Source organism: Phoenix dactylifera, chromosome 12 (genome assembly GCF_051530095.1).
Source record: "Phoenix dactylifera cultivar Ajwa chromosome 12, Ajwa_hap1_PhDact_Kaust_v1.1, whole genome shotgun sequence".
NCBI lineage: Eukaryota > Viridiplantae > Streptophyta > Magnoliopsida > Arecales > Arecaceae > Phoenix > Phoenix dactylifera.
In genome coordinates, this window is record NC_143201.1 from 7,126,404 (window position 1) to 7,143,802 (window position 17,399).

The 17,399-nt window shown below is 35.0% G+C and overlaps 1 protein-coding gene across 3 annotated transcripts in view; it reads right to left on the minus strand.

Moving 5' to 3' along the window:
• Positions 1 to 552: 552 nt before the first annotated feature.
• LOC103718885 (putative UDP-N-acetylglucosamine--peptide N-acetylglucosaminyltransferase SPINDLY) overlaps positions 553 to 17,399 on the minus strand; it is a 28,713-nt gene continuing 11,866 nt past the window's right edge. For 2 of the 3 annotated variants that reach the window (XM_008807886.6, XM_088708047.2), the window contains exons 10-18: positions 16,379 to 16,473; positions 13,721 to 13,785; positions 11,581 to 11,779; positions 11,103 to 11,297; positions 10,407 to 10,501; positions 10,168 to 10,303; positions 9,861 to 10,078; positions 4,133 to 4,260; positions 553 to 1,425 (exon numbers count right to left, since the gene is read on the minus strand). In XM_008807886.6, coding sequence (XP_008806108.4) covers positions 1,031 to 1,425; positions 4,133 to 4,260; positions 9,861 to 10,078; positions 10,168 to 10,303; positions 10,407 to 10,501; positions 11,103 to 11,297; positions 11,581 to 11,779; positions 13,721 to 13,785; positions 16,379 to 16,473 — 1,526 coding nt within the window. In that variant the 3' untranslated portion in view covers positions 553 to 1,030. The remainder of the gene's footprint in view (positions 1,426 to 4,132; positions 4,261 to 9,860; positions 10,079 to 10,167; positions 10,304 to 10,406; positions 10,502 to 11,102; positions 11,298 to 11,580; positions 11,780 to 13,720; positions 13,786 to 16,378; positions 16,474 to 17,399) is intronic. The other variant, XM_088708049.2, reaches the window with a different exon arrangement.

Consider the following 17,399-nt stretch of genomic DNA (forward strand, 5'->3'; position numbering starts at 1 on the left):
ATTGCCAACCTTACATACTACTAAAGATAAGGAGAGAGAAAGAGATGTAGAGAAGGCTAGGACTATTCCTTCAGAGACAAAACGAAAATTTGTAGATGAGCCGTACCAACAATGTATCCTCTGAGCCCATGTTTTTTCAAGATTTACTGTTTAGCAGAACATTGAAAGATACACGGGAAATGAAATGAAATGGACGAGTAATTTTCAGAGTCGCGTGCTTTCACTATTTCCCTTAGAAATGTAAAAATCAACTCCAAAATCTCCATTATGATAAGGTATAATTCCTTTGACCTTACACACATGTTTCTTTATGTGAAAATATCTCGAACAGAATTCTCAAATTCCATTGCAAGTATTCTAATGGTCCCCAAGATTCCATCGCAGTGCCTTAAAGCCTTTTTCATTGTATGTTAATAGATTAATAGAAGTTGAATAGATAACAAAAGAGTTTCTAAAAAGGAAAAGAAAAGAAAATAACAATGGAGAAATTTACACTTAATTTAACAACTCTACTAGCACTTCAATGGTACCACTGCTTCAAAGAGTAACCTATTGTAATCTCAACGAAAGTTGCAATTGATTCATTTTTCTAAGATTAGCAATCTGCATCTAAATTTACAAATTTAGTATATGATTTTCTTATCAGTTTGAAAATGCCCCTCTTAACAATCATGCCTAGTATATTCTTATCAGTTTGAAAATGCCCCTCTAACAATCAAGCTTTCAGCCCAGCACTACCCCCAACCTTGAGGTTCATCTTCTACTGCATATAAAAATTTCGTAACAGCTCCTGCCTGCCTCCATCATGGTGATGCTCCATTTGTTGATTGACCAAGCCACACCAATGCCATCCCTTAAATAAACAGCATTGCTCCAACAAAGTTTTGTGAATTAAAGGTGGAAAAACCCAACAATTTGAGCATGCAATTCTCCATGGTTCTGGTGTTAACAGCAGTATGTTCTTCCTGCATATGTAGACATCTCTGCAGGCAAAGCACTTGCAAATAAACCCAGCTCTTCAATATCTGTATCAGTTTCCATTTTCCTTGCAGCTGGAAGGGTTTGGGGTGGACGATGCAACTGAACTCACACCATTCACCTTCCCTGGCCCAATGTGATCTTCTTGTGCAGTGTCTGCTTTGGGTTCAGAAAATTTTACTGAAACTTGTTCTGAAAGTGGCTGTTGCTGTTGCATCAACTCCATGAGCTTGAAGGCTGGCACGTCACCATTACAATACCTGTGCCACATGTTTCTGTATGCAGACTCTAGCCCCCGTGTGAATTTCGCTCCATCACAGACTGGTGACTTCATCATTTGTTCTCGGAGAGTCATTCTCAGCTCTGCTAAAGCTGGGACATCAGAGGCCAATTGCAACACCAACCGGACATATTCGTCTTCTGTTCTGGCAATCAAATGCCCAAGCCCTGGATTTACAGTCAATCGAACATTTCCACATAACATTATAAGTTTTTAATGAAAATTAATAACTGCAAGATACCAAAATAAAAAAAAAAATAGTAGTAAGATCATCTAAAAATTAAGCTGCCCATGAACTTTTTAAAGCTTGATTAAGTGCGTTAAAAAAGGGAATAGATAAAGGACGAGAGAGTTGGCATCATCTTAACGGAGCTGTATGTAAATTGTCTGACAAGCTGAATATCGACCCAGACAATAATACAAGACAGATGCATCGTGTTTAATGTGGAACTGCCTTTGGCGGATTGAGATCTAAAATTTTGCAATGATGTAATTTGCATTTTAGAGCAAGAGGCAGATCAGGGTCAAGAAACAGGACATTTTACCAGCATAAGTACCAAAAGAAGGATCATAAGTTTAGAACGATAATAACAAGTACCCAGATATTCTAGACATTCTGTGCTTGATGATTGGACACTTTTATCATTTCATAGCATATATTACAACTTAAGAAGTAAGAGCTAATGTGGAAATACCCAAAAAAAAAACATGGAACTTTGAGCATTAAGCCATCTGGTTCCAACTCATCATTATCCGCATATATTCAGAAGAAATTCAGAGGCAGGCTGGTGCTTATATGATGATCAGCATGAACAACATCATTAAATCCACGGTTCAAAGTACCAGACTTTACCATCCCATATTGAGCATACTGTACCAGTAGTGAACTGATACTTAATATGAGGGATGTACTGAGTATCGGTACTAAGAACTGACCCATATCGACATTGTACCAGACTGGTACCGATTGCAAACCTTGATTAAATCCACTACCAAATTAAAAAGGAAATCTAAAAGCAACAGAATTCCTAGCCATTATACATTTCACTACAGGGTTGTTCGTTTGCCTGCAAAAGGCAGGTTGCTATTGCAGATGCTGCGATTGAATTGAGGCATCCAAAACAACTGTTTAGATGCTTGCAATTGTAACTGCAGGCTGCAATTTAACTGCAAAAAGTGGCCCAAATCTTGTACTTGGAATTACAAGCAAAAAATTGGTTGCAATTCCAATGCCAAGATTTGTTGCAACTGGAAGCAACCCTTGGAGTCCCTTCACCACTGTCACTTGTTGAAATTCAATATTATATAATTTTAACATATTAAATATATTACTTATTTTAATAAATAATATTATAAAAATATAGATTTATTATTATAATATCATTACATAAATATAAAATAAATTTATATTATTATATCATTATCAGAATTAATGTTATGACGTAATTATAATTATTACCATGATCATTATTTTAATTATTAATATTGTATCATAATGATTCTTAATTGAACATATATAATGTTATAATAACCATCATTACATTATAATAACTATTATAAAATAAATATTAGTTATTGTAGTAATACATATTATTAATAAATATATGATTATAACAATATATTAATTATTGTAATATCAAATTATTCTAGTTATGAACTAGTACAGTAATTATTTTATAATAATCCAATAAATTTCAATAATAATGCTAGTAATATGATTATTATTGTACTATAATAGAAAAGTATATTAGTATAATAACTATTGATTAGTCATAACATATTTATTTAATTATATTGTATCATAATGATTATTATAATCATCGATAAATAATACAATAATAATTGTAATTATATTATAGTAACTATTATATAAGAATTATTAGTTATTATAATAGTACAAATTATAAATATATATTTACGATTACAATAAAATTTAATCATTATAATATCAAATTATTTTATAGTGATATATATTACTACTATAATTATAGTTACAATATTCCATTAACAATTCAAAAATAAATAATAGTATAATAAATATTATAGTATAATAAAAAAGTAAAAGTTCACTATTTTTTAGGGATAACCTTGCCAAATCTCAACAAAGTACAACCAAATGGTTGAAATAACATTTGCAATTTTCAATTACAGATAACCAAATACAAACAATTTTTGCAACTATAATTCCAATTGTAGCTTGCATTTCAACTGCAAATTAACAAAAACAGCTCCTATACTTCTTAGGTAGAGTTGCATGGTGCACATGTTCTAAGTAGCTCTATTCACCCGCCAAGCCTGCTCAAGCCGAAGCCTTTTGGACAGGCTTGGTGCAAGATTTAAGGTTTGGCAGGTTGCCCGGGCCTGAAAAATAAGCATATTCATTGATCAGGTTGGGGCTTGAGGATTAAAGTCCGGCTGGAGCGCGGCATGGCCAGAAACTTATTTTGACGCTAGAATTTTATGACTAAACACTAGAATTTGTTGGTATGTGAACTTAATAAGAGGATCTAGATTCTTAAAACTACCTTATTCAGTTATTGAGTATTAAAATTGCTGCTGATAATATTTATTTATTTATATTTAGCATTTTTAAGCTTTTAAGTATTTTTTAGTATTTTTAAAAAATTGAAAGAAAATTAGGAAGCCTAAGGGCCGGGCTTGGGCTTGGAAAATAGGCCCGAAGGCCGGGCTTAAGCTTGAAAAATAGACCCGAAGGCCGGGCTTGGCCTAAGTAAATTGTGTTAACATTTGGGTTCAGCGCGGCCTAAGCCTGGTTCAGCCTGGCCCATGAAAAGGTCTAGTTCTAAGTATGGTAATTAAAAGTTAAGAGTCGGGATGATGTTAGCAATTATAGTCTAAGGAGAAGTCTCTCACCAACTTCAGTGAGAAGGCTGACACCAACATTATGAGCATGCACTGAACCTGCCATTGCAACACATGGAACCCCCATGTATAAAGACTCGCATGTAGTTGTTGTTCCTGCATATGGAAATGTATCCAAGCTGCACAATAAAGAAAAAAGTCAGAAATCATTTGCAGTACCCAGTAGTTGTGAGATGCTGGATGATTTGGTTTAAGTATTCTAGATGGAAGAAACCAAGATAAAGAATGTCAGAAATGAGTTCTAATTTACAGCTGAAAAGTATATTAACGATATAAAACAGTGCTTGGTCCCGATTAGGGATTGGTTCGGTTCAGCTCAATATACCCAAACCGCCCGGTTTGGAATGGTCCAGCAAAACTTGCTATGAATTCCTAGGATCAAGGATTGTTAGCATTGACCCAAACCCAAACATGACTTGCTAGCAGGTTAGCTAAGGTTATTGGCCAATCAGTCAAGCTGACCTAAACCCATTTATCCACCTAATTTAGGATTTTTTCTATTTCCTTTTTTCCGAGATCTACGTTTTGTAACAAACATATGGGTTTTCAACCGCACTGTTTTGCACTATTTTAGGCTATAGTTTTAGGCTTTGTTTCATGTGTTGCTACTTTTCTAACAAGCATTACAAATCCATCTCTCAGATGCAGTTGATGGAAGGCATCCCAAGTGTTGGATCCATGACATAGGACTCTATGATCAGCAAAAGCAACCATACTGGATCCTAGCACCAGCTCTCCACTGCCAAGTCTATAAACACCCTAAATCCCAATTGTCTCCATTAGCCCGTAACCATGGATGATCTTCACCATCAAGTACTTCCTGAGAACCCTCGATCTCATCCTAGCTCAATAATGTCCTGCCAGATTGTAGTTGCTTGAGTCATCTTAGCAGCATCTCCATTGGATGATGAGAAGCAAGTGAAGCAGAGATGACAGAGGCAGCTGGGAAGAAGAGATTGAGAGGATGAGCAAGACGGGGAAGGGGAGCAAGGTGGAGAGAAGGATCAATAGCTGGGGGGAACTGGCAATGAAGAGGATACAAATGGCCGACAGGAAGAGGCAAAATTGAGATAGAATGAATTGAATTAGAGATCAAGGTTTCTTCACCTTTCTTTTTTCTATCTACATATGAAGCACAATTAGTATGGAGACACTATATCAATATCTAATGGCTCAAAACAATAAAGTTCAGCTTATTGGAGATGGATACCATGACCTAATGGCCAGATAGTACCCAAACTTGACCTGTCAGCAGGTAAAGAAAGTTTGAGCCATATCCAACTTGTAAACCTAATAAATTGAGTTAGGTATTGGGTCAGAGTTGGGTTAAAGGTTGAGTAAATAATAGATCTATGCAAATAGATTGTTGCCAATCTCAGCCAAATGGGCTAGGTTGGGCTTCCATTTCTCAAGCCCATTGAAAATCATGTTGAGCTCAGTCTAGCCAACTTTTAGCCTGGCCCTGCTTGAAAATTTTATACATATAAATTTAATTTATATAGATTTATACTTAAAATAGCATTATATATTTAAAAGAAATTAAAAATAAAAAAAAAGAAAAAGATAGGATCGGAGAAACCCTAAATTCTCTCCCTCTCCTCTCACGCTACCCCACTCCTCTCTGCCCCCATCCCCACCCTCCATTTGCTCTCTCTCTCACACTCGCCCTCTCCCTCTCCCTTTAAGGCCTCTCTCTCCAACCTTCATCACTAGCCGCCTCCTCCCTGGCCCTCGGCTGGCTTCTCCTCTTTGTCCCTTAACGGACCTCTTTTCTCTCTCTTGCCATCCATCCCACTGGCTGGCTTCTTCCACCCCCAATATCTTCTCTTCCAGTCTTCTTGGGTTGGGTTGGCTTGGATTCGGTAGTCATTAGAGCCAACCTTCAGACAGCCCGACCTATCGAGCCGATCGGGCTAGGCTAGGCTCGAGCCTGACATTGTTACCTTGATATCAGACTCGGTCAACAAATGCTCAATGATAATAATCAAGTCCAAATCAATTTTGCCACCTAATATTAGAGGCAACACAAATATATATAAAAGGTTAGCAAAACAAATTAGACAAGTTATCATGATCTCTACAAGTAGATTAGGATTTATTATAACAAAATCGACCAAAAACAGTATCACATTCTTGTTATTTCAATTGGTTAAAAGGCTCAACCAAAAAATTAAGTTAATAAATCAGTTTGAAGATGGCATTTTGAAGGAAAAAAGGGGCCAATAATTTGAGGTAGTTATGGAATAAAGACATACCACAATACTGTATTATGAAACAAAGATTTGCACAAGCAACTAATGATGTCAATGTGTAAAACAATTCACTTATCATATGAAGAATTTTGAGTAGGCCTATCTCAAGGCCCAAGAGAAAATCTTATGAAATTCAAGACAAAGGAGGCTAAAGGAACGAATTGGCGATGTCTTGGTTTGCAGCGATAGCAAGTTCTACCAGTTGTTATTTTAAGAAAGGGAAGTCTTCATCTAAGCTGGGCATAAAATAGACATGAAGGCTGCAGAAGCCATATGGTGTATATCTTTATCGATGCTTGATTCTAAATGATAAAAAAAGAAGCGAAGTGACTATATGCCAGAAACATATCAGATACATTTGCTCTACAAGTGTCTTGATTTGTAAAGAAAGCATGGCATTCAGTATGGAATCTTATTGGGAACACAAATGACCCCAACTAAGCTAATGACCATGACTTAACTGAAGTGAAAATGATGGTTGTCTTTTGCACACACACATGCATCATATTATATTTTATATATATATATATATATATATATATATATATATATATATATATATATATATATATATATATATATATATATATATATATATATATATATATATATATATATATATATAATGGAAGGCTAGCAAATGATAATCCAACAAGACCAAAGTGCAATAACCCGACTTATAACTAGAAGCATACATATACATTGGTATGTGCATATAACCCTTGGAATTGAATCAATCTGTGGAAGCACTAGGTGTTGTCAAGAATCATTCTATGCGACATGCCTTCAGAGACTAATTTATAAGACTTTTACAAATGAACTTTTGGGTTTTAGTAATGTTTAGGTATAAAGGAATCTATGTAACTTTAAAGATTTGACAAATATCGTTGCATCTAAAAGATGCAATTTTGACTCAGAACCAAAAGTCAAAGTTTTGAACTGAAGTTGGGAAATCAACTTTTTATTATTAAGGATGGAATTTTAAGTATTTTTGTTTAGTTCAAATAAGGTAACTTTCATTTACATGTAATGTTTCAAGTAAATGTCAATTTACTTAAATGAATTACATGTAAATAAGTCCGTTTTAACTTACTTCTGCCTGGTTGTGTTTCTTACATTGTTGCTTGCCGAGTCGCATAATTGAGCCAACTAACCGACCTAATCTTTAGCAATCAACCTAAGTAGTGAACCAACCTAAGCAAGTGATAGATCTAGTGGACCCCACATATTTGAACCACCTCTCTCCACCTACAAGTCGAGGCCAAGAGGGCAAAAGGTGAAGGGGAAAGAGGGTGCACATGGGCCTTTCGATGAAGAAAATGATGACGACGACGACGATGATGCTTGAACATGATTTGCATTTTATTTTCCCCATTAACTTCTCCATTTATCCTGAATTTTATGTTTAATGCTTTTGAGAGTTCTATTCATTCTTAGGCCTACATATTTGATTCCTCTATAGGTGACTTTCTGACATTCTTAAAATTTAACTTTCTAAGATCTGTTCTGTTTTTTTTTTCCATGAGTTTTGTGACTGTCTCAAGTTTAAATATTGATTAAAATCCAAGTTCAAAGGTCCCTCCAAAATTTATGATTTTCTTGGCAAGTTATTCTTTCATGTGTTTTAAATTGAATTTCTGCACCTAGATGTTTATCTTCAATGCAAAGTTACATGTCTTTTTGAAGTTCTAAACCTTATAGTCATTCCAAAAGTTTATACTTTGGAAACCTAGACTCTATAAAGTTTTAAGTTGTTTTAAATATTGCAATAATTACCAAGTCCTTGCTATCATTTATATGAGAAATTTGAACTTGAGACAGTTTTGAAATTATTCTTGATTTCTGCTGGAAAATGATGAAACCATGAGTTCCTAAATCGATATTTTGAACGTGCGCAGCTTATGGCTTGAAATCATGTATTTATTAGAATCTCCTAGACATCAATTTCAAAATGGTTTTTTCTCTTTTTGGAGATTTTAATAATTGTTCAATATGGCATTAGTGGATCTATGTTACTTTTAGTTAGTGACCCAATAATGAATTCTTAATTAAAAGTGAACCTCTAACTAGGTGGTATATGAGTAGCCTCACTTGAATTATCTACAAGGAACCTCTGGCTAGGTGGCATGCACAAACTCTCAGCCAAGTGGGCCCTGAGGATATGAGTGGCCTCATTAGTATTAGCAACGAAAATAATAAGGGACCTCATCTGCATTATCAGCAAGGATATGTGGTGGCCTCGCTTGCATCCGCTATAAGGTTATGAGTGGCCTCTCGAGGGTATAACTGAAACTTTATAACTTTCTCATTGTTACTTTGAGTAAAATTTGTTATTTTGTTTTGACTATCTCATTGTTTCTTCCTTATTAGAGGATATTAATTTCTAGGAGTTTCATTGTCGAAGTGATTTAGTGAACCTTCACGTAAAACTTTGAAAAATATGTAACTTGTGACCTAATGTGAATTATTTAAACCCTTCTTGAAAAATGATGTTGATGCTTTACAATAATTCTCTTTCTTATTGGAATTTTTGATTTTATTTTAGTGAACCACACTTGGATTTTCAAGATATTTTGAATTATGTGTTACAATTTAAGAGAGGGATTTTTTTGGTGAAAACCCAAAATGTTGATAATGGTAGAATTTTACTAATTGAGCTTTATAGCCCACTTTATGTATTATACAATTTTCAAAGGATTAAGTGATTATAATGGGCCTTTTAAAGCAATGGACTGGGTGACTTGAAGTTGCCTTTTGAATTTAGTGACTATTGAAGCTACATCAAAAGTATAGTTTTATATTGATATCATTGAAGCCTTGCAGGTCTGGCATTGTGTACCAGGGATATGTTTACATTGTAAAGTGGATCTTGACTCAAATTTTTTGGATTGTAATGTATTTGTCCTATCTTGTTGGAGCATATGATTTCTTTGAGGGATTTTAAATCTTAATGATGTTTGATCAATTATGATGGCCAAACCTTGGGAACTAGAGAAAGTTCCAATTTCGGAGCATGACATGAAGAAATCATGGTTGAAATGGATATATGGTTATGGAATGTTATGTAATTATAGTGGGCTAGCTAAAATACAAGAAAAGAATTATTAAAAAAATGTTATAGCACTGGACGTTGAACGATGTGGAAAATCGTACAAGAAAAGGCCCAAGCAGATAACATAAGCTTTTTCAAAGAACATGTTCAAGGTGAATGAGTGGTAACTCTAAAAACTGAAGAACACAGAATGAGCAGATCAAAAGAAACTTGAGATTTGCACCTACAGATGTCAGCATGATGGAGGATGAACAAAATAATAAATGCATATGCCATGATAAGTACATATCAAGAAGAAAGCGACATATAAACAAAAGCATGTTGATGCAGCATTTACAGATGAATGTAAATAGATGCAGTAAATGACCATTTTTTACACATCACCTATGAAAGAAATTTTAATGTAATCCTTCACCTGATATCCATTAGGGAATATGCTTGCATATGGTCATGGTTCAGAAGAATTAGAGGTAAAAGGTCGACACGTGAAGGTTCCAGTCCCAGTTGCTCCAACATTGAAAGAAACCTTAGTCTTACACTATCACAACAGAAGGGTTTACACTTGACTACAAGTCGGGAATTTGGAAGCGCACATAATATCCTTGCCCAAACTTGCAACACTTTGGGTGTTATCTGTATTGAAATTGATGAATTAGAAGTAGCTTCCCAGCTTTGACATAGAGTAGAATGATGACAAGTGGTGGATTTTTGCAAAGCACTACCTTTGCTAAATTGTTGAAGCTCCCAAAGGTAATGAAACCATTGGAAACAGCTGGCGTTGGAGAAACAGGACCAGCTTCTGGAGAAGGCGTATAGCAAAGAAAACATTCAGGTAGACGAACCAACTCCTCAACATGCCTGCCAATTAAAATAACCATCATATACTGATAACTTATAAAAAAATAAACAGGAACAAAATATACTGGATGACTGTCAAATCAAAAACAAGTTATAAGCTTACTTCTGCTTAGTCGTAAGTGGATCAGCCAATGAGTCTGTAATTCTGTAATCAATTGTAGGCAAACCAGTTGTATTTGGGTATCCAATCCAAGTTACCTATAAGTAGAACAGAAGAGATGGTATTAGAGAGGCAAATGTCATAGAAAATGATTATTGCAGAAAACTGCAAATCATAACACAAAAGATAAATGGCTTCATTTTTTTTTTATCAGGGAATGTGTTGCAAGGGGACCATTTGAAAATGCAAAGCTTTTGATGGAAAGGGGACATTATTTATTGTCATTTGATTGAAAAAGTTTGGAAAATGATGACCATTTACAGGATGAGCTTGCCCCCGGAAAAATGATGGTAATGGTAGATGATATAGAGTGGCAGTGGCAGCAGCAGTTGAGGAGTGCGACACTACTAGATGGTAAAGATAGAACAAGGATGTTATTGGCAGCAAGTAGGTGGCAGAGCTATCATGATAAAGGAGGGTGGATGGTGGCACAGGGCACAGTGATCGCAGCCATAAAGTGAGTGGTGGTGCCATGGAGGGCAGTCTAGTGGACGGACAGCATTTCATGAAGAATGGTCAAAATTTTGGCAGTGGTACCTTTTGTTTTCGAGTATTAATTGGCAGAGAAAAATTAACAAATGCCAACCATATCAGGACAAACCAAAAGCAAGGCTGTAAAAACCATGACAAAAAAAATACCTGAACAGGGGCAGGTCGGCAGGCCATCATCCCTAACTTATTGTTTGCAGTATGACCTGTGAGTTCTACCAATATGTCAACTTTATCATCTCTAGCCATGCTAGCAACCTTCTTCTCATCAATCCCACAAATATCTCTCCATAATCCACCCTTTTTCAAGACCCTATCCCTAAATTTAAGGGTCTTGGCATCTGCCTGAAAGATCATATTAAGAAGCAAATAAGAACAAGAAGAAGCACTATCTGCAGAAAAAGAACAGTATTTCCTTACATTACATGATAAGACAAACTATATAAAATCATCAGAGAGAAATGAAAAGCAAAAAAAAAAAAGAGATGCACTGGCATTCTACAACCAAATCTTTGGTTTCCCCATCATATTAAAAATTAGCTGTCCAAAGTTCATCTGATACAAACATTTAATGTGAAACTATTAAGGGAAACAAGAAAAAAGGGTTAAAAAAAACACTACTAGTTACCTTCACAACTGCAGAGTACACAACCACCATGTAATTTGTATAGTCATGGTGTGAAAGGGGAGCTTCTATGAAATATGATACAGAATGAGTAAAATAATCTGGGGACACATATCCAATTACTAGTGGTCGTTCCATATCCTTGGGATTATCCCAACTAGTGTACTGTGGATATAGCTTCGTAAAGCGCCTTCCCCATTCACTGTGAAACAACATTAGTATTTAAGAATAGGAATATGCAAAAGGCATACATATATAACAAGGTCAAACAGCAGTTACATGAAACCAGCCATAAGTCACTTCTATCTGTTAAAACAATTAGCGATAAGAAGAACAAGAGGAAAGCAGGTAGTAATTAGGTAGTATCTAGCTCAGTTTCCTGAAGCGACAGTGGGTAAAGGACTAAATGTACAGGGTTGCAGATCTCTCAATGAAATTTAGAATAAGGAAATGCCTAATAAGCAGACATAGATTACAGAGAAGGTGCAACACCATAGGCAGAAGTTTCCTGCTACTAAGGTATTTAGTGCAAAATGACAGCAGGGAAAACTAACTTCTGTGATAGTTTAAGAGAAGAACGATGGTTTTAACATGGATTCCAGTTCTAAAGTATTATTATTTGATCAATGAAAATGATAGATCTTCTAACTGATTATACAGTGCAGGAAGAACTTCCAGCTTCCTTGAAGTATATTAACTTTTTCAGACTGTTGGGCAGTACATGAATAACTGAGAAGCTATACAATTATCACATTTTCATGTATTTATATAAAACTAGAATGTTGTGTTCTAAAACAAAATTAACCAGGTGACTAAAGACTGTGCATAATTCTCCACTACATACAACCACTAGATACACAGTTTAGGTGGTTTCTTTTTTTTTTCTTTAAGAGGGGGAGGTGGTGAGGATAGGGACTAATATGGACATGTCATTATCTAATGGTACAGGCCTGCCATTTGGCATGTCTAATCTCTGAAGCACTTTAATAAATTTACTCTTCATATCTGCAAAAGAAGACCCTTCCAACTCCTGCCTACCCCTCAATTTGAGCAGATGTCCTCAAACAAATAATAGTTCAAAAAATTGTGTATCTACAGTGACTAAGATGCATCATGAATCTAGACAAAACAATAAAGACCTCGATTGATCCTTTAACAAGTGATGACCATCATGTTACTGTTTGAAATGTATAATGATCCCCACACAACATAAAAGTATACCTTACATAAAGAGCTAAAATTCTGAAAGAACTAAGCAGTTTAAAAAGCAAATATACTAACCATTGATAGGATCATAATACCAATATGCTCTTTTTTGCCTTGCGATTTGTACTTGTTGTGCAGGTGAAACCAAGTATATAGCAATATAATAGTCACCTAACCTTGAAAGGGTAACTACTAATCAAATTCACTCAAGGTTCAAGGGAGGAACAGGAACCCTTAAAAAAGGTAAGCTGGCAGTTGACCAGACTAGATATTTTAAATTATTCCATCTAGGAGTGGGTGCAAGGTTCAGCATACATTTATATGGCTGCCTGTTATATAATGTTAGATCTACAAGAATAGCAAATATCATACAATAAAGGTCTCACATATTGGGTAATTGGGCCACCTAGAATCTAGCAGAATGCCAATGTTCCATCAAAATGAATTTCCAGAAAGAAACTAAAGGTTTATAAGAGTCAAACTAAAGGCACAAGCGATCTGAACCAATGAGTTACTAAAAAAATATCACATATACTAGCAGACATAAAATAAAACAGGTTTACATGACTAAATGGCAAAAGCATATACATTACAGGTAGAAGTGGCTAGAAACAGAAAGTTTCCTGCCTCACAAGGGAAGCAGTACTCCAGGTCAACAAGAAAAAACCTAAAATGAGAAAAATATGACTCGGAAGTAACAACTTCTTGTATAACAAAAGTGCAAAACAAATGATAACAAATAATGATAATATGTACAGATCGATCTCTCCTAACTTTCATACTCTGATATTAGGACAGAAAGGCAAGTGGTACTTTGGAAATTGGCTTCCTTTACGTCTTCCAATGAAAAATGTGAGTATTCAAAAAGAAATAAAGCCAAACCCTTTTTAAATACAAATAGGAAAAAAATATTTTAATGCTAGGTAATCCTTTGTACCTGTGAGCCTCAAAAAGCTTATCATCTGATCCCTCATGTACATAGTTCATAGCAAGCAACCGGTTCTGAAAACAGGTCATAGTCCAGAATTGGTACAGAAAGTATTAAAACGAGGCTGAAAAGAGAAGCTTATAAGAATGAAGCAGCACAAAATTTCAGCATCTGATAATACATAGTCACACTAAGCAAAGGTCAAATATTAATGAAAATTAAGGATGTAATATATCCAATTATGTGAAGAAATGCTGCACAGTACAGAACATACTAAAAACTAGCCGCAGCACAAGCTTTGCCAGAATGATTTAAGCCATAGCAGTAATTCACAATGCTACAGTACAAGTTTATAATAATAAAAATGGTTGAAACCACATCAACTGTCAATGAACTAAACAATCTGGCAACTGCACGAGCTAACGGTAGAAGGTTATATAGCAATGACTACATACTGTGATTATAATTTAATAGAACTGTTAAGCATGTGCCAAGAAACAACGATTATTTCTTGATTAGGAAAAACAAGTCAAATAATCAGAGGAAAAAAGAGAAACCACAAACAGTTTCCATTAACTAGAAGAAAACAAATTAATAAAAAATAGTAAAGAAAAGGTCCATTCAAGGTGTTAGAAATGGCAAATATATAGAATTATAAAAGAGCAGTGGAATTCTAACTAGTCATCAGGAGATTTGACAGTTCATAGTTGCAGCATGATAACATCAAAAATTAGTCTTAAGCACTAATTTCATTGCACATATGATGAGGTTCATGACATGCAATTAGCAGATGATTATGCTGAATGGATGAGACAAGAACAAGCTGGATGTTGATTACAAAATAATAGATATGCAAGGAAGTTCTGAAAGACATGGGCATAAAAATCAATCAAACATAGAAGCATATGCGTGTGTATGTGCCACTAGAGCACCCAAGCTTAATCAGTGTTTTCCACTTTGCACCAACTACATGTCTAGGCAAGAAACCACCAATTTTTCTTTTTTAATTTTCCAGTATTTTAGATGCTGCAGACCAATGGTTAAGGTGAGAATTTGCATTTTAAAGAGTCACCCACATATCTTGCAACAATAAGATCGGGGCTCGGGTATCATTGATAGTACGATAACTCCTATATTATTTACAATTGTACTGGGAATCTAGTGAGAAGGCCTTAGTAAATCAGGAAGTACCATAAATATTGGTGTCATAGATACCTCAAGATATAAAGGGTGGAGCTAATGAAGTTTAATTTTGTAGTGTTGCTCACCGCTTATTTTAATGAGATGAGAACTTATCTGATCAAAATATGGCTGAAAATGTTTAGGGGTCAAAGCATCTGCAATTAAGAGAGCCAACTGCAAATGAAGACTGGAGAAGGTTCTAATAAAGAAATGGGTTTAGACTTGTGCAAAGAATGGTAAAGAGGACCAGAGCAGAGGGGTGGGGGAAGCCAATATGATAAGACGATTAAAAGTGCTTAGACTGATATTTAGTTTTGATAAAAGCATAAGATTAAACAAGGGCAACATAAAGCTGATCCCAACTACATCTATAAGGCTTCTAAAGTTTCATTCTAGGATAACAGATTTATCGACTCTAAATGAAAAATAATTGAGAAGACTTCAATAAGACAAGTCGCCTTGTTATACGATGTTAGCAGTTACAGAGATGCACGATCAAAGTGGGAGAAAACAATAAGAAGCAGATGTATATGGGGCAACAAGATACAGTGCATTACCCTAAGCAGAAGCTTTGGCTAGCAAGCTTAAAGAAGCATGAAGTGTAATACCTGATACCAAAAACTGTGAAGTCATAATGACATATATTCTACATTTTGTGCAAGTGGTGAAGCACATGAGTTGCTTATAGTGGTCATTGTCCAGCAACATGCAAAATATTTGGGAAAGCAAGCTACTAGCATCTATAAAGCATGGACATGGATATGGGATACAGAAATATGATACGGCGAGAAAAGTAGGGAACGATACAACCAGGATAAATTAATGAATATAAACTATATGTATGTGCGTATGTACGTATGTATGTATGCATGTATTTTATATTCATACATGCATGAATATTACAAAAGTATATATGCATATGTATGTAAAATGGATACCTATAAATAATATAGCCTGTACTTTATAATATCCTTTTTTACAAGCTCATCTTTTCATCAGCATTATTTCAGTCAGCATTATTTCATTCAAATCCTGACACCAATCCATACTTCTTAGATAAATATTAACATCATAGATTATAAAATTGACCATCATCATTAAAAGGTTATCGAAAAAGAAAGAAAACAACCTAGTGCTCATGTTTGGAGGTATCAGAAAGTATCTCTAGGGTATTCAAGAAGTATCAAGAATGTTTTTTAAAATTTGGAAAAATAGACAAGTATCAGGACATATCTGAGAAATATCCAACAAGTATTAGTATCCGATACATAAACCAATACGGACATGGCAAATGATTTGAAATATCCATGCTTCCTAGGGCACAATTGAATGCCTAAATTTTAAGAATCATTCATGTATCATAAGAAGAACAAAAGGAGGCTTTAAGTCTACAAAGTTGAGTGAGAAAATTTTTAGTCAGTTTTTTGTAAGTATGGTCAGAACCTGATGATTTAAAAAAATAAGAACCATAAATGAAAATAATACCTGGCCTGCATTACGTGAATCAGGATCAATATGAAGGCATCTCTCATATGCCTCTATAGCCAGAGCAATATTGCCTGCATCTCTGTAAAGGACCCCTAAACAACCAAAAATGTTAATGATAAATATGTGAACAACAAAATTAATTCCTTAATCCACTTATCAAATTAATACAATTCATTCATTAACAGAAAACATGAAACTTATATACTATATACCAAATTCCTGCAAAAGGAATGACAAAATTAACATTGATAATAATAAAATATAAACTGATGATCAACAGATTAATAATATTTATTGGTTTCTACATGATGAGCATAATGGAGAATATTCAAGTATAGCTTTCAGTGGTTAGTATTTGATGGTTCAAATCCACTTTAGGCAATTGCGATAGGACCATGATATGCCATACCGGCCTGAATCGAGCGGTACGAGACGTACCGTACCGTACCGATTCGGTACCGATGGCATACTGACACTTGGTACGCCAAAAAATATGTACCGCACCATACTGACACTGTGCTACTGTGACACTGATACGGGATCTGGTACCGAGACGGCGAACCTTGGACAGAACTAAGATGTTCATAGCAAATTTGTTTCAAACAGATCAAAAATGCAGCTGAAATAGTAATGGAGAAATCTTCCCGCTAAAATTTCTTTGAAAGCTATGATAAAATTCTGACAGAAGAGCTTAGCTGCTTCCTTCTGTTACATGAAATCTGATGACAAAGCCTATGCTGCATAAAGGATTTAGTTCCAGCCTTCGGGATTTAAATTTGACATGTTGGCCTATATTGCCTTGTCTCTTCTTGATTAAAATGTACTTCAATCAAGAAGTGTATCTGCCTTAAAAAACTTTCTTTTTTGGTAGGGGGACTTACAAAACTTTATTACACATCATCACTGTGTGCTAGAATCAGATGAAAATAAAAAGACTATAGCAGCTTCCTTTAATCAATGCATGCCATCATGAGATGCTTGAAAAATCATAGGTTTGGGAACAAGGTTCGCCGGACCG